Source organism: Coregonus clupeaformis, chromosome 25 (genome assembly GCF_020615455.1).
Source record: "Coregonus clupeaformis isolate EN_2021a chromosome 25, ASM2061545v1, whole genome shotgun sequence".
Lineage (NCBI taxonomy): Eukaryota > Metazoa > Chordata > Actinopteri > Salmoniformes > Salmonidae > Coregonus > Coregonus clupeaformis.
Genome location: NC_059216.1, coordinates 3,535,854 through 3,561,661, shown reverse-complemented (window position 1 = coordinate 3,561,661; position 25,808 = coordinate 3,535,854). Strand labels below are relative to the sequence as shown.

The window sequence follows — 25,808 nt, the reverse complement described above, 5'->3', positions numbered from 1 at the left end:
CCTCTGCCTGTCCTTAGATACTTGGCTGTCTATAAGCCTTCTCTAATCAGTTAAACTCTGTTTAAAGTTTCACCACATTACAGCAGTAAAACATGCTCAAATCTGATGTGTTTATCCCTAAAACAAGAGAAAAGACTTCCTCCTAATGTACTACATGTTTTTATAGGAATTACTGTATAACAGTATCACTATGATAACAAGTTTAGATAGCTGGCAGTTAAACTAACTTGATGACTTGGGCTAATTGACTGACTCTCAGTGACTGACATGAGAGAAAAACTGCTGATGCACAACCAAAATTGCACCTTGTGTATTCTATTATTCTAACTCGCAACAGTAAGTTGAGACCCCACTGAGTTCCTACATTTTTTATCAGAGGGCCTTCAAAAGGGGGGCCGCCAGTTGCACATCCATGTTTGTCAAGTTCTGCGTGATTTCTGGCTGACCACAGCTCTGCCCAAACTTGAAAACGGCTTTATCCTTGATGAACGCAAAGGACAACTCAAAACTGTTCACTTTATGATTTTTTATTGTCATAAAGATGGAACAGAATAGGTTGATAACCAGTTGCGTCTTTGGATGATCAGGAGCTGTGGTCATTGGTATCTCTTCTCAGGAATGAGTGAGAGCCAAGTAAGCTTTTACCAAACATTTCGATGCCATGCACATGCACTGCTTGTGGGTGCGCAGGTTAATATGGTCCCCAGAGCACTTCCTGGTGGTTGGTTTCAACAGCTCCGGTTGCATGGTTGCCCCCTGCAGGTTGGGAGTGCTTTGAGCACCCTGGGTGGATTTAGGCTTGAGTGCTCGGTATAGCTTGTAGTCAGGAATTGACACAACACCTCCCACTTGACCTCCTGGTTCTTCAACCCAAGGAGGTCACACAGAACTGTGATGTGTTGGATTCAGTTACTCTATTTTTGATCCTGTTGCTGCTGCTCTTCAACTGGAAGCAAGACAACTATCCGTCTGACATCCCTGTGAAGAACTGTTGCTGGTATCTTGATTGAATGTTTTTCCATCTTTTTAGTGGGCTTCACAGTTGCGACTGGGTAGCTGGGGAAGGATCGGAGATATACATCCCTCACAATTCCCTTCTTGTCCGTGTTAACGTCAATAACTCTGGCAAGCCTGTACTGACCTCTCAAGGCGTTCTGGTCGGCCAGCCAGACGACATCTCCAATTGCCACATTCCTGTGAGCGGTGTGCCACTTGGTCCGGACAAACAGGTTTGGTCCGGCTAACTGACTCCATTTCCTCCAGAATCGGTCAACTTCTGTTTGGATGGTTCTTAATCTCTTGTAGGAGTAACCTTCAAAGTCAAAGGTCCCTGGATCTCCTCTGGGTCCGGTTCGTCCGAGTAGAAGTGAATTTGGGCTAATGTATTCTACACAGTCCTCTCTGCTCTGAGTCCTGGCATCAATAGGCCGCTCATTGGCAAGGTTGGAAGCCATATAAAGGAAAGTCTGAAATTCACCCCATGTGAGGACTCCATTACCTCCCAGATTGTGTAAAGCCCGCTTCACAGTTCGGACAGCGGCTTCAGCAGCTCCGTTTCTGTGAGGTGAGTCTGCTGGATGGATCCTCCAGCTCCATTCTGTGCCATGCTTGGAAACGTCGTTTTCAAGCTTCGACTTCTCCAGCCGGTCCAGAAACATGTAGAGTTCTTTGAGGGCAGGTCTGGCTCCGACAAAGTTTTTTCCAGGATCCGACCACAATTTCCTTGGATGCCCTCTCAGTGCCGTAAATCTTTGGTAGGCTAACAGGAAGCCTTCAGCTGACTGGTCGCTGACAAGGTCTGTGTGCATAGCTCTTGACACCATGCAGCAAAAGACAATTCCCCACACCTTAAGTTTAACCTTCTTTCTCACCTCATCCTTCACTTCATAAGGTCCAAATAAGTCCACTGTGGTGTACTCAAAGGGATTGGCTGGTGTTATTCTCTCCGATGGAAGGTCACTCATGATCTGTTGGCATCTCCGGGCCTTAAGTTTCCTGCATGTCACACAGTTATCCACGATCTTTTGAGCTAGTTTCCGGCCTCTTACCACCCACGCTTTCCTTCTCATCCGGAGGAGTGTGCCTGCGATGTCTTCATGATTTGTCTTGTGGGCTTCTTGAGCTAGAAGGGAGGATACCCATGACGTGCAGGGCAAGATTGGTACTGCAGTTTTTTTCTTCATTAAAGATTTGGAATCTTCCTCCACAGAGCAAGAGTCCAGTGTTTTCCTCTTTGACCACAGCAAGCCTGCTGAGTGTGGTGTCTGGCCAGGTTACATCCTTTTGGGCTGCAAGGAAGAGATCCCTGAGTGCATCTTCACACTCCATGATGGTAAGTGTAGCTTTCTTGATTCTGGACTTGATCTCAAGAGCTGAAGGAATTTCCTTTTTCTTTGGCTTGCTTGTGGTGGTGGTCTTGGCTAGCATTTCTTTCCACCTTGTGGCAGCTCTCCACACCCAGGCAATGACTCTTGTCAACCTGGTTAAACTGCTGAACTTGCTGATGTTAAGGATATTCCCCACTGAATAACCAGAAGGTGGTCTTTGGACTTGGATTTGGTGCCCTCTTCCATTAGGGCTGCTTTGCAGGTCTTTACCTTTGTCAGAGGTTGGAGATATTGGTATACGTGGAGCATGTTGGATCTTTTTCCCCCACCTGCGCTCGGGTCAGTGCTGCTGTAAAACATTTCCTTTGGAGCTTGTTTATGCCTTCTTTGGCATCTGCAGCGACTTCTTTGGCTGATTTTGTCGGCCAATCCTCTACAGGTCGTTTCAGAAACTCTGGGCCGTTCTGCCACACAGAGTTCTCTTTGAGGTCCCCTGGGGTTGCTCCTCTTGTCATGAGGTCAGCAATGTTTTGCTCACCTGGAATCCATCTCCAGTCCTCAACTGATGTGGACTTCTGGATCTCTCCCACTCTGTTTGCAAAAAGGTCTGGTACCCATAACTGTCCCTTTGGATTGCACCCAGCACAGTTTGACTATCTAACAGATGGATCCAACGTCCTACTTGCATCCGACTGTGCTTTTCAATGTATTTCCTGAGTCTTGCAGCGAACACAGCACCACAGACTTCAGCCTTCACTGGTTCTCCCTTTTGGTCAAGTGGTGTAAGCTTGGCTTTGGACTCAACAAGTCGGACCAGGATGCCTTGCTCGGTCTCCCACCTGAAGTATGCCACTGCTCCATAACTCTGGTCGCTCCCATCTGAGAATGTTATTCCCCAGGGTTCTCCAATCCTTTTGACTGGAGTCAGGCTTCTATGGAAGGTAATTTGGTTGAGGTGTCTGTATTCCTCAAACAGGCGGATTGCTTCTCCTCTAAGTTTCTCAGACAGAGGTGTGTCCCATGTGTCTCTTGTTAGAGCTTTGCCTCCAGTTCCTTGGAATGCTTTTCTGACTAAAATGGCTCCTTTCTGTTTGGCAGGTGTTGCAAGGCCTATTGGGTCATACAAACTAGCTACTTGGCTAAGCAGTTGCCTTCTGGTCCTGGACTATCGGACCACCATTTTATTACGTTTGCAATCGCAACAAATAATCTGCTCAGACCCCAACCAAGGAGCATCAAAAGTCGTGCTATAAATTCTCAGACAACACAAAAATTCCTTGATGCCCTTCCAGACTCCTTCTGCCTACCCAAGAACGTCAGAGGACAAAAATCAGTTAACCACTTAACTGAGGAACTCAATTTAACCTTGCGCAATACCCTAGATGCAGTTGCACCCCTAAAAACGAAAAACATTTGTCATAAGAAACTAGCTCCCTGGTATACAGAAAATACCCGAGCTTTGAAGCAAGCTTCCAGGAAATTGGAACGGAAATGGCGCCACACCAAACTGGAAGTCTTCCGACTAGCTTGGAAAGACAGTACCGTGCAGTACCGAAGAGCCCTCACTGCTGCTCGATCATCCTACTTTTCCAACTTAATCGAGGAAAATAAGAACAATCCAAAATTTCTTTTTGATACTGTTGCAAAGCTAACTAAAAAGCAGCATTCCCCAAGAGAGGATGGCTTTCACTTCAGCAGTAATAAATTCATGAACTTCTTTGAGGAAAAGATCATGACCATTAGAAAGCAAATTACGGACTCCTCTTTGAATCTGCGTATTCCTCCAGGGCTTAGCTGTCCTGGATCTGCACAGCTCTGCGAGGGCCTGGGATCGGGAGAGACACTTAAGTGTTTTAGTACTATATCTCTTGACACAATGATGAAAATAATCATGGCCTCTAAACCTTCCAGCTGCATACTGGATCCTATTCCTACTAAACTGCTGAAGGAGCTGCTTCCTGTGCTTGGCCCTCCTATGTTGAACATAATAAACAGCTCTCTATCCACCGGATGTGTACCAAACTCACTAAAAGTGGCAGTGATAAAGCCTCTCTTGAAAAAGCCAAACCTTGACCCGGAAAATATAAAAACTATCGGCCTATATCGAATCTTCCATTCCTCTCAAAAATTTTAGAAAAAGCTGTTGCGCAGCAACTCACTGCCTTTCTGAAGACAAACAATGTATACGAAATGCTTCAGTCTGGTTTTAGACCCCATCATAGCACTGAGACTGCACTTGTGAAGGTGGTAAATGACCTTTTAATGGCGTCAGACCGAGGCTCTGCATCTGTCCTCGTGCTACTAGACCTTAGTGCTGCCTTTGACACTATCGATCACCACATTCTTTTGGAGAGACTGGAAACCCAAATTGGTCTACACGGACAAGTTCTGGCCTGGTTTAGATCTTACCTGTCGGAAAGATATCAGTTTGTCTCTGTGAATGGTCTGTCCTCCGACAAATCAACTGTACATTTCGGTGTTCCTCAAGGTTCCGTTTTAGGACCACTATTGTTTTCACTATATATTTTACCTCTTGGGGATGTTATTCGAAAACATAATGTTAACTTTCACTGCTATGCGGATGACACACAGCTGTACATTTCAATGAAACATGGTGAAGCCCCAAAATTGCCCTCGCTAGAAGCCTGTGTTTCAGACATAAGGAAGTGGATGGCTGAAAACTTTCTACTTTTAAACTCGGACAAAACAGAGATGCTTGTTCTAGGTCCCAAGAAACAAAGAGATCTTCTGTTAAATCTGACAATTCATCTTGATGGTTGTAAAGTCGTCTCAAATAAAACTGTGAAGGACCTCGGCGTTACTCTTGACCCTGATCTCTCTTTTGACGAACATATCAAGACTGTTTCAAGGACAGCTTTTTTTCCATCTACGTAACATTGCAAAAATCAGAAATTTTCTGTCCAAAAATGATGCAGAAAAATTAATCCATGCATTTGTTACTTCTAGGTTAGACTACTGCAATGCTCTACTTTCCGGCTACCCGGATAAAGCACTAAATAAACTTCAGTTAGTGCTAAATACGGCTGCTAGAATCCTGACTAGAACCAAGAAATTTGATCATATTACTCCAGTGCTAGCTTCCCTACACTGGCTTCCTGTTAAGGCAAGGGCTGATTTCAAGGTTTTACTGTTAACCTATAAAGCGTTACATGGGCTTGCTCCTACCTATCTTTCCGAGTTGGTCCTGCCGTACATACCAATACGTACGCTACGGTCACAAGACGCAGAGCCTCCTAATTGTCCCTAGAATTTCTAAGCAAACAGCGGGAGGCAGGGCTTTCTCCTATAGATCTCCATTTTTATGGAACAGTTTGCCTACCCATGTGAGAGACGCAGACTCGGTCTCAACCTTTAAGTCTTTACTGAAGACTTATCTCTTCAGTAGGTCATATGATTGAGTGTAGTCTGGCCCAGGAGTGTGAAGGTGAACGGAAAGGCTCTGGAGCAACGAACAGCCCTTGCTGTCTCTGCCAGGCCGGTTCCCCTCTCTCCACTGGGGTTCTCTGCCTCTAACCCTGTTACAGGGGCTGAGTCACTGGCTTGCTGGTGCTCTTTCATGCCGTCCCTAGGAGGGGTGCGTCACTTGAGTGGGTTGAGTTACTGACGTGATCTTCCTGTCTGGGTTGGCGCCCCCCCCTTGGTTTGTGCTGTGGTGGAGACCTCTGTGGGCTATACTCGGCCTTGTCTCAGGATTGTAAGTTGGTGGTTGAGGATATCCCTCTGGTGGTGCGGGGGCTGTGCTTTGGCAGAGTGGGTGGGGTTATATCCTTCCTGTTTGGCCCTGTCCGGGGTTTCTTCGGATGGGGCCACAGTGTCTCCGGACCGCTCCTGTCTCAGCCTCCAGTATTTATGCTGCAGTAGTGTATGTGTCGGGGGCTGGGGTTAGTTGGTTATACCTGGAGTACTTCTCCTGTCTTATCCAGTGTCCTGTGTGAATTTAAGTATGCTCTCTCTAATTCTCTCGTTCTCTCTTTCTCTCTGAGAACCTGAGCCCTAGGACCATACGTCAGGACTACCGGGCATGCTGACACCTTGCTGTCCCCAGTCCGCCTGGCCTTGCTGCTATTCCAGTTTCAACTGTTCTGCCTGCGGTTACGAAACCCCTACCTGTCCCAGACCTGCTGTTTTCAACTCTTAATGATCGGCTATGAAAAGCCAACTGAGAGACCTGAGCCCTAGGACCATACGTCGGGACTACCGGCCGTGGTGACTCCTTGCTGTCCCCAGTCCGCCTGGCCTTGCTGCTATTCCAGTTTCAACTGTTCTGCCTGCGGTTATGGAACCCCTACCTGTCCCAGACCTGCTGTTTTCAACTCTTAATGATCGGCTATGAAAAGCCAACTGAGATTTATTCCTGATTATTATTTGACCATGCTTGTCACTTATGAACATTTTTGAACATCTTGGCATGGTTCTGTTATAATCTCCACCCGGCACAGCCAGAAGAGGACTGGCCACCCCTCATAGCCTGGTTCCTCTCTAGGTTTCTTCCTAGGTTTTGGCCTTTCTAGGGAGTTTTTCCTAGCCACCGTGCTTCTACACCTGCATTACTAGCTGTTTGGGGTTTTAGGCTGGGTTTCTGTACAGCACTTCGAGATATTAGCTGATGTAAGAAGGGCTATATAAAATAAAATTGATTGATTGATTGGTCAGTGGGTTTGGAGTTTTCATTCTCACTTCCTCTCCAACGAGATCTTGACTGATCCTCATCTTCTTTTGTCTCTTTGAGAAGTTTATCGAGGTCATGAGGTACAGTTTGTCTGATTCGACTAAATAACCAACTCCAAGGGCTCTGTTGTCTCCTTATCTCACTTGGTTGGGGAGGATGAAGACTTCATCTGATGATGTTGGATGTTCTGATGTAGATGTTTGCCTCCCACTTTGGCCTGATCGGACCCACAGCTTGAGGAAGAATCCACCTGCCTTTAGGATTTCTTCGACTTTTTTGGTGGTTCCGTCTAGCTTTTCCAGGTCATTATGGGATGTCAGGATGTCATCTACGTAGGAATCCTCTTCAAGGACCCTCCGTTCCTCTTTCAGATGTGTGAACATGGGCAACTTCGCTGTTTCTCTCATGGCTAGTTGTGCGATACACCCTGCTGGTCGATCGCCCATGTTGACCCTGGTGATGGCATATTCCTCAATGTCTCCATCATCACCGTCTCTCCAGAGGAATCTATGGAGGTGCATCTCCAGGTCTTCGAGCCACACAGAATTGTACATCTTTTTGATGTCGCCGAGAGCAGCATGGATTCCTCTCCTGAACCTTAGCAGTACCGCTCGAATAGGATTAAGTACATCAGGCCCTTTCAGAAGAAGGTCATTCATGCTGCTTCCTCTAAACCTCTGGCTGCTGTTCCATACCAGACGGACAGGTGTAGTTACAGAGTGTGGGTTTGGTGCTATCAAGTGACTGACGTACCATACTGGACCTTTCCAGTCGGCAATGGTCTTTCTAGTGAGTTTCTTTGCTGCCTTCCTTTCCACCATCTCATGAACTTGAGTTGTGTATGCTGCACGCCAATCTGGTTCTCTCTTGAGTTGTTTCTCCGTCCTCAGAAACGTGGCTTCCACTGCGCTTCTGTTGTTGGGCAGGGAACTTGGATCTTCAATCCAAGGGTATTTTGTGTCCCAGTGAGGCTCCTGACTATGCACATCTGACTCCACGTAACTGAGACCTTGCCTGATTATCTCAAGCTCTCTTTCTTCACTAAGAGTCATGTCTTTGCCTCCTGGTTGACAGTTACCACAACGACATCCTCCACACATGGGTTCACAGGCCGCACCAATGCTGTCCCACTTCCACCAGTCCAAGAACTCTTTGCCAATAACAGTGGTTTTAGTTTCAGCTCTAGATTCTTGCATCTCAGCAATTTCTTGATACTTTACTGCTGTGATTCTCATAGATCGTGCAAAATGAGTTTCAGAATTGTGCAGGGCCATGTCCACTACTTCACAGAGGTCTGGATGTGCTCCTCCAACGGTCTTTCCTAAAGGGCTCTCCCACAGGACAAGATCTCCTACTACCTTTACTCTCTGTGGAGCAAGTCTTCCTTCCCGGTGGCTTATGAGAAGCTCAACATGTTCTGGTCTGTGAAGGTCTTCCAGGTTGGTATCGGGGAAGAACTTCTTGAGGTGTTGTGCTTTGATTGCTCTGTGAACTTTTGCAATCTCATCCAACCCATAACAGATCAGCTCATGAGCTTTCTCCGTGCCTCTTGGTGTCTTGACTCTCACCTTGAGTAAGTATCTTTTGGTCTTCACCTTCATGGCCATGCCTCCAACTCCATGGACGACTAGTGTGATCCTTTCACTTGAAGCTTCAGTCTCCTGGCGGCTGTGTGAGTGATGTAGTTGGTGTCTGATGCTAAGTCAATGAGAGTTCCAATTTTCTGCCCTGCGTTAGTAGTTACTTCGAGAAGCATAAGAATAACTGGTAATTCACGTGTGCTTGAGTCCATTACCCCAGGAAGGCTTCCTCCAGTGCAGTGTGATTTTGCCATGTTGGTGAAAGCATTCCTGAATTTTTCTGCCACGTCCGGGGTGAGCTCACGTATTAATCTCTCTTGCTCCTCTGTGAATGTTTGCCTCCTGGTGCTGGGTTTTTCCACTTTCACGTATTCTTTCCTCTTAGCCCCTCCTTTAAGGCAGAGAAAGAAATGGTGATCCGAGGAGCTTCCTCTTTTGCAGTCTCTGTTTCTGCAAAGGTAAGTGTCCGTACATTCCTCATCCTCTCCATGACATCTGAGGCATCTTCTGCATGCTCCCAGTCTTTCGACAGCATTCAGCTTCTCACTAGGCTTTAGTTCTTTGAACTGCTTACAAAAGAAAATCTTCTCACGGTGCTTTTCATCTCCACACACAACGCATCCTCCCTTTCTCGTGGACCTTGTGGAAGCATACCGCTTCTCCGGGTACGTAGATTTCTTTTCAGGGTTTTCACTTACACCCAACTGGTCTAGTTTCTCCAGTATGTCCTCTTGTGTCTTTAAAAATCGTAGAAGGCTGTCGAAGTGATTGTCAGGTGTGACTCCATTTCTTGGGTTGACCATGAATGTCAGCCAGTCCCTCTTCATGTTATCCGGCAGCTTGCTCTCTATGGATCTGATGACAAGGGGATTCTTTATGGCTCCACTGCTTTCGAACTCCGTGAGGTCATTCAGGGCCTTTTCCACAGCTTGAATCAGGTCAATAACCTTCCTTGGTTGGTGTGACTTTAAAGGAGGGATCCTCTCCAGGTCCTCAATTATCTCCAAAGCAATTGTTGGCTTGTTTCCATACCGGTTTTGGAGTACTCTAAACATGTCTTCAGCACTGTTATATGATGACAGGCGCAGGTCTCTACATATTCTCTCGTCCACACTGTCAAGAAGTTGAAACTTCTTCACCTCCACTGAACCAGTCGGCTCTCCCTGCTTTTGCAGGCTCTCCCAGTCTTTCCTCCATCTGTGGAAATTCCTCCTAAGCCCAGTGAATTTAGGTAGACTGGTTGGTTTTATTCTCACCACTGGTTGTGGGACTGCTCTTGGTTGAAGCTCTGTAGGTCTTCTGTCCTCTTCTGCAATTCTCTGTGCGATGAGGAATCCTGTTCTTTTGGCCTCGAGGTTACTGCCGAATATTCTCAGATCTTTTACTCTGCCTTTCAGATCTGCAGTCTCATCGTGTGGGACCCATTTTTCCCAGTCTTTCAGGCTTTCACTTGCATCATGGATTAGCTTCCTCGCTCTTTCCAGCTGTAGTTCATAGCCGTCCCTGTTAATAGCAGTGACGGGGTTTCTTTGGCTCTGTCACAGGCTTTCTCCGCTTCTTGGATTGCAAAGTCTACCTCCTCTTTACCGTATCTTGGCCAGAGGTTGAATTGGACTGCCTCTCGGATTTCCTCCAATTTCATGTCGCACTCTTCAATCGTCCTTTCAAGATCAGCATGCTGGTCCTTGTCGAGCTTGACCTCTTCATCTCCCTTAGTTCCCGCTTCAGCCAGTAGGCCAGCCGCGTAGTCATCATTTGAATCACCGACACTTCTAGCCAGGGAACTGAGCTTGCTGAACTCCTCTTGTAGTTCATGCTTAATCATACCAGCTGCAGCTTTACTCAGGTAGTTCGCTTGTCTGGTGAAAGCAGATTTGGCTAAGGTCCGCTCTTGCTTCAGTTGCTTGACTGTTTTCCCAAAAGTTTCCTTGGCCATGGTGTAGAGTTTCACAGGCAATTCTTCCTTTGCGTCGACAGCTTGACTTCAGCCCTTTGATCCTCGTCTTCACTGCCGCGCTGGTTATCAACTGTCAAGTTCTGCGTGATTTCTGGCTGACCACAGCTCTGCCCAAACTTGAAAACGGCTTTATCCTTGATGAACGCAAAGGACAACTCAAAACTGTTCACTTTATGATTTTTTATTGTCATAAAGATGGAACAGAATAGGTTGATAACCAGTTGCGTCTTTGGATGATCAGGAGCTGTGGTCATTGGTATCTCTTCTCAGGAATGAGTGAGAGCCAAGTAAGCTTTTACCAAACATTTCGATGCCATGCACATGCACTGCTTGTGGGTGCGCAGGTTAATATGGTCCCCAGAGCACTTCCTGGTGGTTGGTTTCAACAGCTCCGGTTGCATGGTTGCCCCCTGCAGGTTGGGAGTGCTTTGAGCACCCTGGGTGGATTTAGGCTTGAGTGCTCGGTATAGCTTGTAGTCAGGAATTGACACAACAATGTTCTAGAGGGTTAGGCCCATAGAAATAGACTTCATAGAATGGACGTATCCCATGAGAATTGTATGGAACATGCAGAATAACCAGAAGAGCAGGGCAGGTATGGTGGCTTTATTCAACGCCTGCCTCTGTATTAATGGTGTTATTCGCAATGCATCTCTAAGGGGTGTGTGTGTGTGTGTGTGCGCGCATCTCAGCAGGGCATGTTGACGCCAGCTGAACTTGGCCACTGTTAATGTTAACCCCTCCTTGCTATCTCTCTCTCCCTCCCTATCCATCCGTCCTTCTCTGTTACTCCCGCTCTCGGTCTACCACTTATTCTCTCCCTTTTCACCCTCTCTCTCTTCCTTTCCCCTCCCTACTCCTCTCTCTCTCCATCATCACATCTCTCTTTGTCTCTGTTCTCTTCCAGGGTGTCCATAAATAATGAAGTACATACACACAGACAGGGACACACACAGACAGGGACACACGGGTAGACAGCAGGGGAGGTAGATCAGCCCATCTCACGTAAGAGAGGAAAGGGTTAAAAACAATGTTTGGAACACACACACACACACACACACATTAATGATCCAAAGCCAACTCAATTGACAAAAACACCCAAGTGTGCACTGGCTAGAACTTGCAATTAATTCACACACACACAGGGAGTATGATCCAGATTAACTAGCCTAACTGGAGTGGATTCAATGCATCATCAACCTGAAGATACAAGGGATTACACAACACACAGCAGCTACATAGAGGGCTGTTCAGGTGACTCATCTGAATGTAATAAGACCCACTCCATGTTCCCTCTACACCAGGGGTGTCAAACGTACGGCCCGCGGGCTGGATCAGGCCCGCAAACGGGTTTAATCCGGCCCGCGAGATGATTTTGACCCCAAAAAAAATAATAATAATAATTTATAAACTGCTGTTCCAATTGCGTCCACTGGATGGCGCAATTGTGTTAAGCAAGCAAACTGTTTATACCGGGGCAGAGCAAGTAGGTCAAGCACGTGCAGCCAATGAGCTACTTTGTTTTGCCCGCGATATTTATTACGGCTTCTACTTTTAACATTATGTGCTTTGGCACCCTCATTGCCCCAATATGTCTCTGTCAAAAAAGAGAAAAGTGGACGCAGAGTGCAGAGTGTTCCAAGAAAAATGGTCATCCTATTTAATCACGGAATTGAATGGGAAAGCTGTATGTTTGGTGTGTTCAGAGCATGTTGCAGTGCTGAAAGAATATAACCTTCGTCGCCACTATGTGAGTCTTCATGCCGACAAATATGACAACTTTCAAGGACAGCGGAGATGAGAGAAGGTGAATGAACTGTTGGCGGGTCTGAAGAAACAGCAGTCTGTGTTTACTCACAGCCGAGACATCAGTGACGCTGCAGTGAAAGCTAGCTACCTCATTGCTAATGAAATCGCAGTGGCTTCAAAACCATTAAGTGAGGGGTGAATTTGTAAAAACATGCATGATGAAGGCAGCAGAGATTGTGTGCCCTGAAAGCGGCAGGCTTTTGCAAATATCAGCCTGACAAGAAACACAGTTGCAGACAGGATTTCCGATCTTTCAGTGGATTTGGACAGCCAGTTGAAGCAAAAAGTAAAGTCATTTATTGCGTTTTCGGTTGCAATTGATGAAAGCACGGACATTACAGATGTTGCACAACTGGCCATTTTTTTCATCCGCGGAGTTGATGACACATTGACCGTCACCGAGGAGTTCGTGGAGTTGGTGCCGATGACAGATACAACGACAGCAGCTGATATTTTTACCGCACTTCGTCGGCCGCGCTGGACAGGGTCGGAGTGGACTGGTCCCGCGCTGTCAGCCTGGCTACAGATGGTGCGCCCTCAATGATCGGGAAAAAAGCAGGCGTTGTGACAAAGTTCAGAGAGAAAGTGCAATCTGCAAATGGAGGGACGTGATTTTTGACTTTTCACTGTATTTTGCACCAGGAGGCTTTGTGTTGCAAGTCATTAAAGATGGATAACGTCATGAAGGTGGTCATCCAAACTGTTAATTTCATCCGATCCAGAAGCCTGAATCACCGTCAGTTTGACAGCCTTCTCAGAGAGAAAGACCACATCTATGGCCTGCCATACCACACTGAGGTAAGATGGTTAAGCCGAGGTGCTGTGCTGAGGCGCAGTGGCGGCTCCTGAAAAAATTCTCAGGAGGGGCAATTTTTCTGATGATTTAGGTGACCTACACACATTTTTAAAAAGATATGTCCAGCAACAACATGAAGACAGGGGCAGCATATAAGTCAATACCAGAAGCATTTATTGACTGATCTGGGGAGATGGATTCCAGTTTCTGTGACAGATTATAAATAATCTCTGATGCCTTTGTTATATTAGCTTTTGGTTGAATGTACTGTCGTAGTAAATATATAATGTTATAGCTTGGTCTGACTAAAATCTTGTGCATGACCCATTTTGTGTTGGGCGTTTGTTTTCAATCAATGCTGTTCCTATCCTATAACAATGGACAAAAGAGTCCTATCTTGTCAGCCTTGTCAGCAGGTGGCCAAGGACAACACCCACGCCATAGGTCTCTCAGTTCTTCCAACTCACGAGTTCTTGCTCTGAGGACACACACACACACACACACACACACACACACACATCATCACTGATAACACACACACACACACACATCATCACTGTTAAACACACACACACACACACACAAAAAATCCCCTCTCTTTAGGCTGAACATTTGAAGACAGAGAACCCGACTCAGAGCCAATGCAACAGTGGAGGGACCTCGCCCAACTCATCAGGACCAATCAGAAGATCAGAACTACTAGATTCAACCTACATCATTTATTGTATAAAATGTCTGCACACAATGTTTTCGGGGCTCTCTTCAGATAGCTCCCTAAGAGTTTGACGAACGAGTCCGTGCACGCGATTCCAGATATCTTTACCTCTGAATAAACTGCCTTTATTATACCATATCCACCCTGTCCAAAGTCTCTACTTGGTCTCAGTTCTCCAGTAAACTTGTGATTATCAACAGTACACAACGGTAACAAACAATTGGGGGAACTCACGGGGCAGATAGTAAGGTCGCAGTGACACAGAAAGCAGTTCAATGTCGGGGGTACAGAGTCGCTCTCTTACCAGGATCGATTTTCCCTGTGACTGTGTCAGATCGCGGTCCGCTCTGACCAGGGTGAAGCCGGCCGGCTCCACTTCTCTGTCCGGGACTCTGTCATCCAGCCAAGTCTCCCAGCTGTATTGGATTCCGCTGCCAGCAGCGTTTTCATTATTTAGTCCGTTCGTAGCGGGTATGTACACGATCAACAAGATCAGTCCAAAACCCACCACTGGAAATCCATGGTTGGCAGAATGTTTGTAAACTAAGTGTACAAATTAAAAACATAAAATAACGCCACTAAGTGTACAAATTAAAAACATAAGATAACGCCACACTGCAGGTCGCAACAGAGACGCTGCTAGCCGCTATTTTCTTAGTTACGTTCATGGTTACGTCACGTATGACGAAAGCGCGTAAGTGCAAGCCCACAGACACCCATAGAGATTGTATTGAAAGCTTTGAAATTTGAAAAAAATAGATTTTACATGGGAGTCTATGACAGACTTCTGGGCGATTTTCAACATGACTGAAATCGCCCCAAAAACGGGCGGGGCCATTTGAAGCACGACTTTAGCCTGATTTGACATTTAGTGGCAGTCAGATCAGATTAGAACACTGATAACTACTGTTGCCGTGATATAATTGATTAGAAAAAAAATCCCTTCCTTTTCCCGTTTGGCAGTGCGTCGCCCATATCGCCCTATTGAACACACCGCCCCTGCTGAGGCGTTTCTTTGATTTACGAGAAGAAATTGAACAGTTCATGGAAGAAAAGGGCAAACCAGTGTTAGAATTTCATTCCGCAGAATGGATGCCGGACCTTGCATTTATGGTGGATGTTACAGAGCACCTGAATAACTTGAACAAACAGCTGCAAGGGCGCAACAAAGTTGTCACGCAGTATTATGACAGCATACGTTCTTTCAAGTTGAAGCTGTCATTGTGGGAGACGCAACTTGCCGGTGGTGATGCAGCTCACTTCCCCTGTCTGAAAAATGTGTGCGCGACCCAACATGTGGCAGACATGAAGCGGTTCAAAGATAAAATAACTGGACTGTTACGGGAGTTTGAGCAACTCTTTCAGATTTATGTTTATATGTTTTTATGTTGATATGCTATTGTTTTTAATTGATTTTATTTTATTTGTATATTTAACCTATTCTTGACTCTGTGGTTCTTGCACTTGTTTGGGGAACAGGATTTCATTATTTTTATCTACATTTCTGCCTGAGAAATGACACCCTGATATAGTTCTGTGATCTGTGAAACAGTTCTGTTAATCACTGAGGCATTGTGTGTTTGTGTGTTCTTTTTCTTTAGAATTTTCAAATAAACTTGACGTGTTTTATGATTAATAGTGATGTTGTGCTTGTACTATTTTGGACACACTGTCCTCAGGCTCCAGCTTTATGTTGTATGTTGATCGTATTAAAACAAAGAAAACAATCTGAAGTTGTTGTTTTTAAGTTATATATACCATGATTTTTCCGGTCCGGCCCACTTGGGAATAGATTTTCCTCCATGTGGCCCCTGAGCTAAAATGAGTTTGACACCCCTGCTCTACACAGATGCTGTATGTGTAACTGAGAGTCTACCTGGAGGACATAAAACAGTTATGTATTCCTCTCATAAAATGAAACTACACTGGTCCTCACCCAGAGAACAGGAACAAGGGTCTTCTCTCTGACACATTCAATCACTTAGCTACTGTTGTCATGTACTAAACTGCCAGTTGAGGATGGTGACAAACATCATAATAATATCATGATGCATCAGCTGTTTCTTGTAGGCAGAACTGTCATCAGACTGGCGCACAATGTTCTAGAGTAGACAACCTATCAGTCAGTCATAAGATTTGCTACAATACACACCTATTGGAAAAATCTTCCTTACGGCTAGGGTTACAATGCAGACATAATTGTCCTGCCAATGCTAGCTAATGTTACACCGATGCGATACGCTCGAGCTGGTTTTAGCTCAAGTTGTGATTAGTGTTATTCACTGGCTTGTCAATGGGTTTACTTGGCTAGCATAACAAGCTACCCTTAGACAGCGATAGGTAGCTTGAAGCTAACGTTACTGTACATTTTAAGTCATTTAGCAGACGCTCTTATCCAGAGCGACTTACAGTTAGTGAGTGCATACAATTTTTTTTTTCATATCCCCCTTGGGAATCGAACGCACAAACCTGGCGTTGCAAGCGCCATGCTCTACCAACTGAGCTACACTGGGCCCCACTGTACCTACTATACACATTGCTAGCTAGTAAGGTCCCGTGTTATTGCAAAATTCTATATGAAATATAAAAATATATAGAATACATGAGTACGTCTATTAATGATTAACACACATGTTAATTAGCTGTCACCTAGCTAGCTAACTTAGCTAGTTACATACACACCTGTCTGGCTGTCAAACTAGCACTTGTATGGTTTTTCGGTGCGCTTTGATACAAGTCGGCGTCTTCTAAAACACGGCCATAACTAGTGTTAGCTAGCTACTTACGATTGAATTAATTTATTGTCTTGTATTCAGTATGCAGGGTGCTGAACCGAACATTGACACTGATATTTGTTTGCCGGTATCTTCCTGATACCTATCCGGGGGATTCATTCACAATCAGACGCTTTCCTGTCGGTGGACAGCTTTTGCAGTGGTTTGGCGCCATCGTGCTGTCATATAGTGTAGCTACAAATACGACGAGGTCAAGCATCAGATGTACTAATGTATGTGCAGGTCAAATGTCATTTTCCAATTTCTTTTTAGATATTTCGGGTTTTCTAGAGGAAAACACTTGCTTTATTGCGTGGATAAACAGTTTGTCAAAAACAATGACAATACTAGTTCTGTTTCTAAACAGCATTCTCGACAAACAATGCACACAGACTCCCACAGTCATGATTTGCAACACGCAATGCACACCAATTATGCATACATATTAAATAAATAACCTTTGAAACAACAGTCGACCAGTAGAATTCAAAATATTTATTTTGATAATTACATTTCCTCCAATGGTTATAGCATGAAACGACTCAATAGGAGTTTTGATGTACTATCTTTTTCCAGCTGGAATGCTAAGGCATATGACGACGATCAGTGAATACAGAATGGCACTGACTGACCATGCGTGATTGAACCTGTCAGACATTTAGTACTTACCATTTAGAAGAGGCCCCAATACCCACAAACTGTACATTTAATTGAATGAACGGTCAATACATGTAGACATGGTATTGCATGTACACTAAAGTTACTTATACACAAAACAATACAAGCGGTAGAAACCAGTCAGCACATATGATTGCCTGGAAACCTGATGTTCAATTGCATTGAATTCTATGTCGGGCAGAAACGAGCGTTTGAGTCAGGAACATTTCCTCTCACGACCTCTACAAGCCAGAATGTTGAATAAAATGTTATTTTAATATACTCTACTGGTTGTCCGTGCAGTTGGTACTTTTGCAGGTAGGAATGCGAGACAGTATATCCACAGGAAAGTAAAATTACAGCAACTTTTCAAAGTGCTGCTATTGCTTTCAGAGTTCTTACCTGAAGCATGCGCACAAGATACAAATGCATGCATCCTTGCCAAGCTCGTGCACGTCTTCACATGGTTCTGCGCATACTTCAAATGATATAAATCTGAAGGCACTACAAGCGCTTTGAAAAGTTGATGTAATCATACTTTCCTGTGGATATATTGTCTCACATTCCTGGTGAAGTACTTTAAAATATCATTTAATTCAACAATCTGGCTTGTAGCGGTCATGAGAGGAAACTTTCCTGATTCAAACGCTAATTTCTTCCCGATGTAATATTCAATGCAATTCAACATTGGGTTTTCAGGCAACACATACTAGTATGACCCAGTTCATTTAATGTGCTGTGTTAGCAAAAAAAAAACTACAGTATTAAAAACCCATGAATAACAGTGACAAAATGTGATTGGTTTAAATACATATTGACTCATTATAACCTTGCAGAAAGTAACCTTTCTGCTGCTACTCATAACCAACCCTAGATAAAACGGCCTATGGTGGGTAGGATCAGCAGCCTTTCACCAGTCAACTCTTCGGCTCGACTGGACAGCACTCACATAGAGCTCAGTCCAAACACTGTTGCCCCTTTAAAAAAAGGTTAAATACCAAACTCAACATCATCTCAGGACAACCCTAAAATGACGTGGGGAGTGGTTCAACAGTCCAACAACTTGGGTGTATCTAGAATTGTAGCCTCTGACAGCCAGTTTGTCAGTCCTGGCTGCACTACCCCTCCAGTCCTAGTGGTGGCGCTGTGTGTCTACATCCAGCCCTCCTTCAGGGTGTTCTCCAGTACCTCCTCATACAGCCAGCTCTGGGTGAACTCCTGGGACTTATCCACCAGTTCAAACAGCCGTTTGTACTCCTCTGGGTAGACATGGCCCGTCAGTACATCCTCCTGCATCCCCATCTCCTTCAGTAGCTTAGGACCACTGTCTGGACTCCACATACTGGGACAGAGAATGAGGGTGAGAGGCAGAGAGACGGAGACAGAGAGTGAGCGGACTTTATTATCAATGTGGCCAACAAGGATAATATTTAAGTTTGTACAGCGCTCACTTGAAACGGTCTGTGCAAGATCGTATGTGTACAGTGAGGGAAAAAAAAGTATTTGATCCCCTGCTGATTTTGTAAGTTTGCCCACTGACAAAGACATGATCTGTCTATAATTTTAATGGTAGGTTTATTTGAACAGAGAGAGACAGAACAACAACAAAAAACAGAAAAACATGTCAAAAATGTTATAAATTGATTTGCATTTTAATGAGGGAAATAAGTATTTGACCACTCTGCAAAACATGACTTAGTACTTGGTGGCAAAACCCTTGTTGGCAATCACAGAGGTCAGACGTTTCTTGTAATTGGCCACCAGGTTTGCACACATCTCAGGAGGGATTTTGTCCCACTCCTCTTTGCAGATCTTCTCCAAGTCATTAAGGTTTCGAAGCTGACGTTTGGCAACTCGAACCTTCAGCTCCCTCCACAGATTTTCTATGGGATTAAGGTCTGGAGACTGGCTAGGCCACTCCAGGACCTTAATGTGCTTCTTTTTGAGCCACTCCTTTGTTGCCTTGGCCATGTGTTTTGGGTCATTGTCATGCTGGAATACCCATCCGCGACCCATTTTCAATGCCCTGGCTGAGGGAAGGAGGTTCTCACCCAAGATTTGACGGTACATGGCCCCGTCCATCGTCCCTTTGATGCGGTGAAGTTGTCCTGTCCCCTTAGCAGAAAAACACCCCCAAAGCATAATGTTTCCACCCCCATGTTTGACGGTGGGGATGGTGTTCTTGGGATCATAGGCAGCATTCCTCCTCCTCCAAACACAGCGAGTTGAGTTGATGCCAAAGAGCTCGATTTTGGTCTCATCTGACCACAACACTTTCACCCAGTTCTCCTCTGAATCATTCAGATGTTCATTGGCAAACTTCAGATGGCCCTGTATATGTACTTTCTTGAGCAGGGGGACCTTGCGGGCGCTGCAGGATTTCAGTCCTTCATGGCGTAGTGTGTTACCAATTGTTTTCTTGTTGACTATGGTCCCAGCTGCCTTGATCATTGACAAGATCCTCCCGTGTAGTTCTGGGCTGATTCCTCACCGTTCTCATGACCATTGCAACTCCACGAGGTGAGATCTTGCATGGAACCCCAGGCCGAGGGAGATTGACAGTTCTTTTGTGTTTCTTCCATTTGCGAATAATCGCACCAACTGTTGTCACCTTCTCACCAAGCTGCTTGGCGATGGTCTTGTAGCCCATTCCAGCCTTGTGTAGGTCTACAATCTTGTCCCTGACATCCTTGGAGAGCTCTTTGGTCTTGGCCATGATGGAGAGTTTGAAATCTGATTGATTGATTGCTTCTGTGGACAGGTGTCTTTTAATACAGGTAACAAGCTGAGATTAGGAGCACTCCTGGGAGCCAGAAATCTTTCTGATTGAGAGGGGGTCAAATACTTATTTCCCTCATTAAAATCAATTTATAACATTTTTGACATGCGTTTTTCTGGATTTATTTGTTGTTATTCTGTCTCTCACTGTTCAAATAAACCTACCATTAAAATTATAGACTGATCATTTCTTTGTCACTGGGCAAATGTACAAAATCAGCAGGGGATCAAATACTTTTTTCCCCTCACTGTATGTATCCATGTCTCCACGTGTGTGTGCACGCGCGTTCCACTCACTTGAGCCGGTCTACTAGCCGGGCCTTCCTCTTGGCCAAACATTGTTTGACCATCATGACCAGGGTGGCTGCATTGGAGGGGGTCAGCGAGGAGGAGAACAGGTCCTTGCGAGGTGTCATTCGCACCAGGCACAGGTTGTCATTAGGAAGCTGAAGGACGGAGGGGGAAACGACAGGCTTCAGGCCTTGTGTGTCTTTTCTAATGGTTATAGCTAGGCCGTTAAGGCACACTTTATAGAAGACTAATTCAATAGCAACGATCATAATAACATGTAACACACACAGAAGAGCAGAATTAGCAGTTGTTTTCTCTGACATTTGTAATAAGTATATGCACCACGTTAATAACACTACATGACTTATTGTCTTTCACCGTATATTCAAACCCAGGAGGATCTGACCAAGTCAATGTCCCATTATGATGTTGGTAGAACAGTGAATCCTTACTCTGCTCTTTGGAATGGCCAGCTTGTACTTAGAAGAGGTCACAAACGATGCCCACGGCTCCTGAAAGAGAACACACAGAGAAGAGCATCTGTTAGTAGAGCCACTGTCAAAGCTCTGTGACATCTGCTTGTTGTCGACAGGAGTGGAGGGAAATACTTTAATGGCTTTGCTGTCTCCCTGGTCAAGGACATAGGACTGACATTCTCTCACCTCTTTCACTTTCCATTCCTCCAGTTCTACCTTTACTAACTTCCCTCTCCCCCTTCTTTCCACCAGGTATATCTACTTACTTCCCTCCCCCTTATTTCCGGTCCTCCCTTCCCGCTCACCTTGTGTAGCAGTTCGATGTGGCATGCTATCTGCCATAAAGCTCCAAAGGCTCTGTAGTTCAACATGTCCCCTGGCTTAGCCATCAGTTTCTATGGGAGTGAAAGAACAAAACCCATTCACACCATCGTTAAAACACCACTACATTTGCTCTCAATGAGTCTGTGTGTGTCTGTGCGCACTCACCAGGTATTCCTTCTCGCTGATGAACAGGTTGAGCTCTACTCGTCCGTAACGGTAGATGGAGAGCCGATCAAACAGAACATACACCAACTTCCACAGCTGACTCCTCTCAACGCGCTGGGGGAACATGCCAACCACCTTCACTGGAACCTCTACACACACAAAAAAACGTTCATAAACACGGAAAAACAGATAGAATAAACTATCCTGTTTATTGTGGTCAGCACGTTTTCACCAGGTCAAATTCCTGGTATAAATGTACTTGGCAAATAAAGGTGATTCTGAGTCTGATGGTGTGTCTTTGTATGTCTTTTTCGTGTGTGTGTCTCACCATCGGTCCAGTTTGCCTCTGATATGCCCAGGTCAGTGAACAGTTTGTCAGAGTACATGGCCGGAGGTCTCATGCTGCCTCTGCCCATAGGGTCCAGCTTGAAGAAATCACAGTGGACCACCTCCAGCTGACCATCCAGACGACTCTCCAGAGCCTAGACACATGCCAGAATGTTGGTACAATGAAGATGTAAGACATTTAACTCTCCTACTGAAAACGACCCTGGCCCTAAAAGGCTCTGTAAACTCACCTGCAGGTCAGGTAGGAAGGACTTGTCGCCCTCTAGCGCCACCACTCTCTGAGCTCCAGCATTCAGCAGAGTCCGAGTCAACACCCCTGGGCCTGAGACACACACTCTAATGAACACTCCCATTGTTACTGACCACACACACACACACAACCTCCCCCATTGTTACAGACCACACACACACACACACATACACACAACCTCCCCCATTGTTACAGACAACACAAGTCCCAAAGGACATAGAACACACAGACACCACGTACCTGGGTTACATTCAAATATAGCGGCCTTGCTGTCCTCCAGGTCAGGTCCTAGGTGGTGTGTGACCAGTTTGGCCAGGGCTGGCTCTATGATGAACCTTCTGATGGTTCTACAGAGCTGAGCCCTCTGAGTGTTCTCCTCTACCTCCCCTAGGTCCAGGAAGTCATACCTGCACAGCGGGCGACTCTGGTCCTAAACACACACGACAGACACGTTAACAAACATTCTCCTCTTCTCTCGCCCCCTTTCATCTTCCCTCCTTCATTCAAAAAAAAATAATGTATGTCTACCCAGGACTGGCCACCACTGGCATAACGCAGTTTCTCTGAACCCCAGCAAGGTCGCTGTTTGCCTCCCCCCTAAATAAAAACTGTGTCAGCCAGACAGCCACTCACAAAGTACAGACTATACTGCTCGCTGTCCGTGGTGCTGAAATTGTGACAAGTCTATGCGGCTGCATGTCTACTGAATCAATGATAGGCTTTCTGTGGTGCCAGGATATGTATAGCTTTGCTTAAGCTAATGAATAAATGTTTATTGGTAGGCCTATTTTGTTGCCATTTTCTCAAGTTAAGCATAACATTTCACGAATCTATACAAGGTGTCGCAATGCTGCCATTTTTAGACTGCTGGCAATAATGTATTTACTTGTTCAGTAATTCAAGTTGGAAATGTAAACACTGCAGATTGTACCTGAACCTGCATGACATGAGCTGTCCTCGTGCGCTCTCCCAGCTTGGATAGAAAGTTGTGCGTAAAACCAGTCTATTAATACCAAATAATACAGCAAGTCCACCCTCAAAACAGTAGCCTACTATCTATAGCTACATACCGTATTTAGTAACTTTTAATCAAATGATATATCAGATAGCCTAACAATTGTGGAAAAAAGTAGTCGGTTTGTGGATTAATTCAGCCACTACTCTGCGGGTTTTGTCTGACTAATAGCCTACACAATTGGTCTGCAATATTCAAGGTAAATTCAATTAAATCCAACTTGAGACTCCCCTGAAGTCCTCCTTTTTTGTGTGCAAATGTTTTCGCCACAACCTGTAGGTCCAGGTTGCAGGCCCGACTGTTTTCTAAACGGAGTATTGCCAACTCAGATAGACTTTCCTGAGAATGGCATTATTATGTCCATTGCGCTGCACACAATTTCAACTCAGTCTTGAATGATGCATGCCAAGATATACCAGAGATAAGGGACTGTTGATATTGCAACCACACAACTCAAACCGAGAACTGTTATCCGTTAAAGATGATAATCTGTTTGCATCTGCCAATTTATTGGCTGTCCAGTATCCAGACGACCTGTCCCCAGAGCGTCCTATACAGTTCATCTCTTTCTGTAATGTGTTGAGGATGGCAATTAAGGAGAATGAGAGGCTCAATTAAAGATGTTGCAGAACTGCTGTATTTGAAGCACTACTCTCGTTTCTCTGATGTTGCTAGTTACCACAGCCACAAAGTCAAAATTGGCTATCTCGTAAAAATTAATGAAAACAAAAATTGTATTTTGGTCTTAATTTAGGTTAGGGTTTGGCATACAGTTAACAGTGTGCTTAGGTTTAAAATCCAATTTTAAGAAGAGAAATTGTAGAAATCTGCTGCCTTTATGACTGTAGCAACTAGTGACTACAGGTAGGTAGGTAGCTTGGTAGGAGCCAGGACTGCAGTAGATTGAACTGCTTTGCCCCCTAGAGGTCATACGCAGAACCACACCTGAATTGTGAACTCACCTCATTCTAAATGTAAAAAACAAATGGCAGTTTAAACGTTAAGAGAAATTGTACATTTGTCACATCCCTAGTAAGAAGCATTAGGCTCTCGGTCTGACATGCGCTTTTGAACACCTGAGTAAGTGCCACTCATTACAGTGGCGCCGTCGCAGCCTTGACCACGGCATATGTTTACCGATACCCTTATACTTTCAATCAGTTTCATTTTTCAAGGCCTGAGGCACTTTTTCAGTCACATTCCTGGAGCCCAAGAAACAAAACACGTAGCTTCCTAGTACATATGGAAATTAAAAAGGTTTACATGGGTCCCCAGAGCTCGTGCCCCCCCACCCCTCTAGGTTTCTTCCGAGGTTCCTGCCTTCTAGGGAGTTTTTCCTAGCAACTGTGCTTCTGCCTCGGCATTGCATTGTAGGGTTTTAGGTGGGGTATCTGTAAAGCAGTTTGTGACAACTGCTTTTGTAAAAGGGGCTACATAAAATACATTTGATTGATTGACTGAGCAATCCCTTTGATGTGTTATTACCTGAAATGTTGTGTTTTAATCACCATGGTAATGTCGATGTTCTGTTGTGCAATACCAATAAGACATTGTTAACATAAACAACACAAACCCAGTAGCTTTCCCACAGTTCTGGAGCTACTGGTTTGCTGTTGTTATGGATACAGTGTTATGGAATGTACTTGTCCATAAACACCACTGGTATCTCTACCTGGACAGAGACAGCCACAGCAGACAGGTTCCTGTGGGTTGGGGCTGAAGAGGGGGATGTCCGGTCTGTTCTAGCCTGTTGGGGCTGTGGCCGGCCGGGGCCGGAGGACAGCGAGTCCAGGCTGAAGGCCCGTCTCTGGAGCAGGACCCTGAGGCTACAGGGAGAGGCAGGCTGCTTCAGGGTGGGCCTAGCCCCGGGGTGGCAACATGCAGACCGCACCGCCACCACAAACAGTTTACTTGCCTGGGTGGACATGGCAGACAGATGGCAAGAGGGAGGGATGATGGTCACAGCCTGTGAATGAAGAAGAAGAAGCAGAGGTTAGAAAGAGCTCTAAATAAGTGCCTATGGTTAGCCCTACCTATGATTATGGATGCAATAGTTTGGGTAGACACCACTCAATGAGAACTTAGTTTATGAGTAGTGTCTATAGCTTAGGAAAAAAAATGTCTATGATCGCTACAGTTGATGGGGACCACTGTACTGTCAACCAAAACATGTCCTTGAAATATGACACTGTACAGAATGTAACTAGCTAGTTTGCACTCAAGCCCGACACCACGTGTCTTGACATTATTTCTCAACGTAAAAATAATTGTTTTGATACATGGTGGCGTTAGGTGAATAATCTGATTTATCATCGGATCGATAACTTCGGAAGTAAAGTTAGCTAGCTACTATATTAAAAATATGTAACGTTAGACAAACCTGAGGTAGCCAGCTAGTTAACGTTAGCTAGCTACCTATATAATGTTTGGTAACGTTAACTAGCTACATTAGATACCAACCTAAACGTTTATTTTTAAAGTTATTCTGCCAAACCATTTTGGATATGGCCATCGGTCTGGATAGTTATCTAGCTTGCATGCCTTGTACTATGGAAAATGCACTGCGACGCTAACTTTAGCAAGTAGCTAGCTAGATTGCTAGCTGGCTAACGTTAGAGATATATCTGTCAAGCTGAACAGCAAGTATGATAAATTGCGTCAAAACTGGGCATACCTTATCTCAGATATATCGTCGTTTGTCCTGATGTGGATCGTATTTTCATCTAGGGACAGCTTACATATTCCAGAATGTTGTAAAAATGCAGTGACATTGAACATGCATCTTGACCCTCGTTGAATTCGCAACTCGCATATTATGGCGATGATTTTACGTCACTATCAAGCGACCATCCAAAA

At 45.1% G+C, this 25,808-nt stretch overlaps 2 protein-coding genes across 2 annotated transcripts in view; both read right to left on the bottom strand.

The window, feature by feature from the left end:
* The window catches only part of cnsta (consortin, connexin sorting protein a), a 55,720-nt gene extending 38,979 nt beyond the window's left edge, over positions 1 to 16,741 (bottom strand). The window contains exon 1 of the mRNA XM_045207411.1: positions 16,557 to 16,741. The gene's annotated coding sequence lies outside the window, so the exon portion shown is untranslated. The remainder of the gene's footprint in view (positions 1 to 16,556) is intronic.
* Positions 16,742 to 17,128: 387 nt separating this feature from the next.
* On the bottom strand, positions 17,129 to 25,788 carry tfb2m (transcription factor B2, mitochondrial). The gene is made up of 10 exons (XM_041847851.2): positions 25,627 to 25,788; positions 24,625 to 24,918; positions 22,178 to 22,367; positions 21,918 to 22,009; positions 21,668 to 21,821; positions 21,340 to 21,488; positions 21,156 to 21,245; positions 20,827 to 20,886; positions 20,381 to 20,529; positions 17,129 to 18,647 (listed from the first exon to the last, which is right to left on the bottom strand). The coding sequence occupies exons 2-10, from the start codon at positions 24,877 to 24,879 to the stop codon at positions 18,458 to 18,460; spliced, it is 1,329 nt and encodes a 442-aa protein (XP_041703785.1). The 5' UTR covers positions 24,880 to 24,918; positions 25,627 to 25,788; the 3' UTR covers positions 17,129 to 18,457.
* Positions 25,789 to 25,808: the final 20 nt, after the last annotated feature.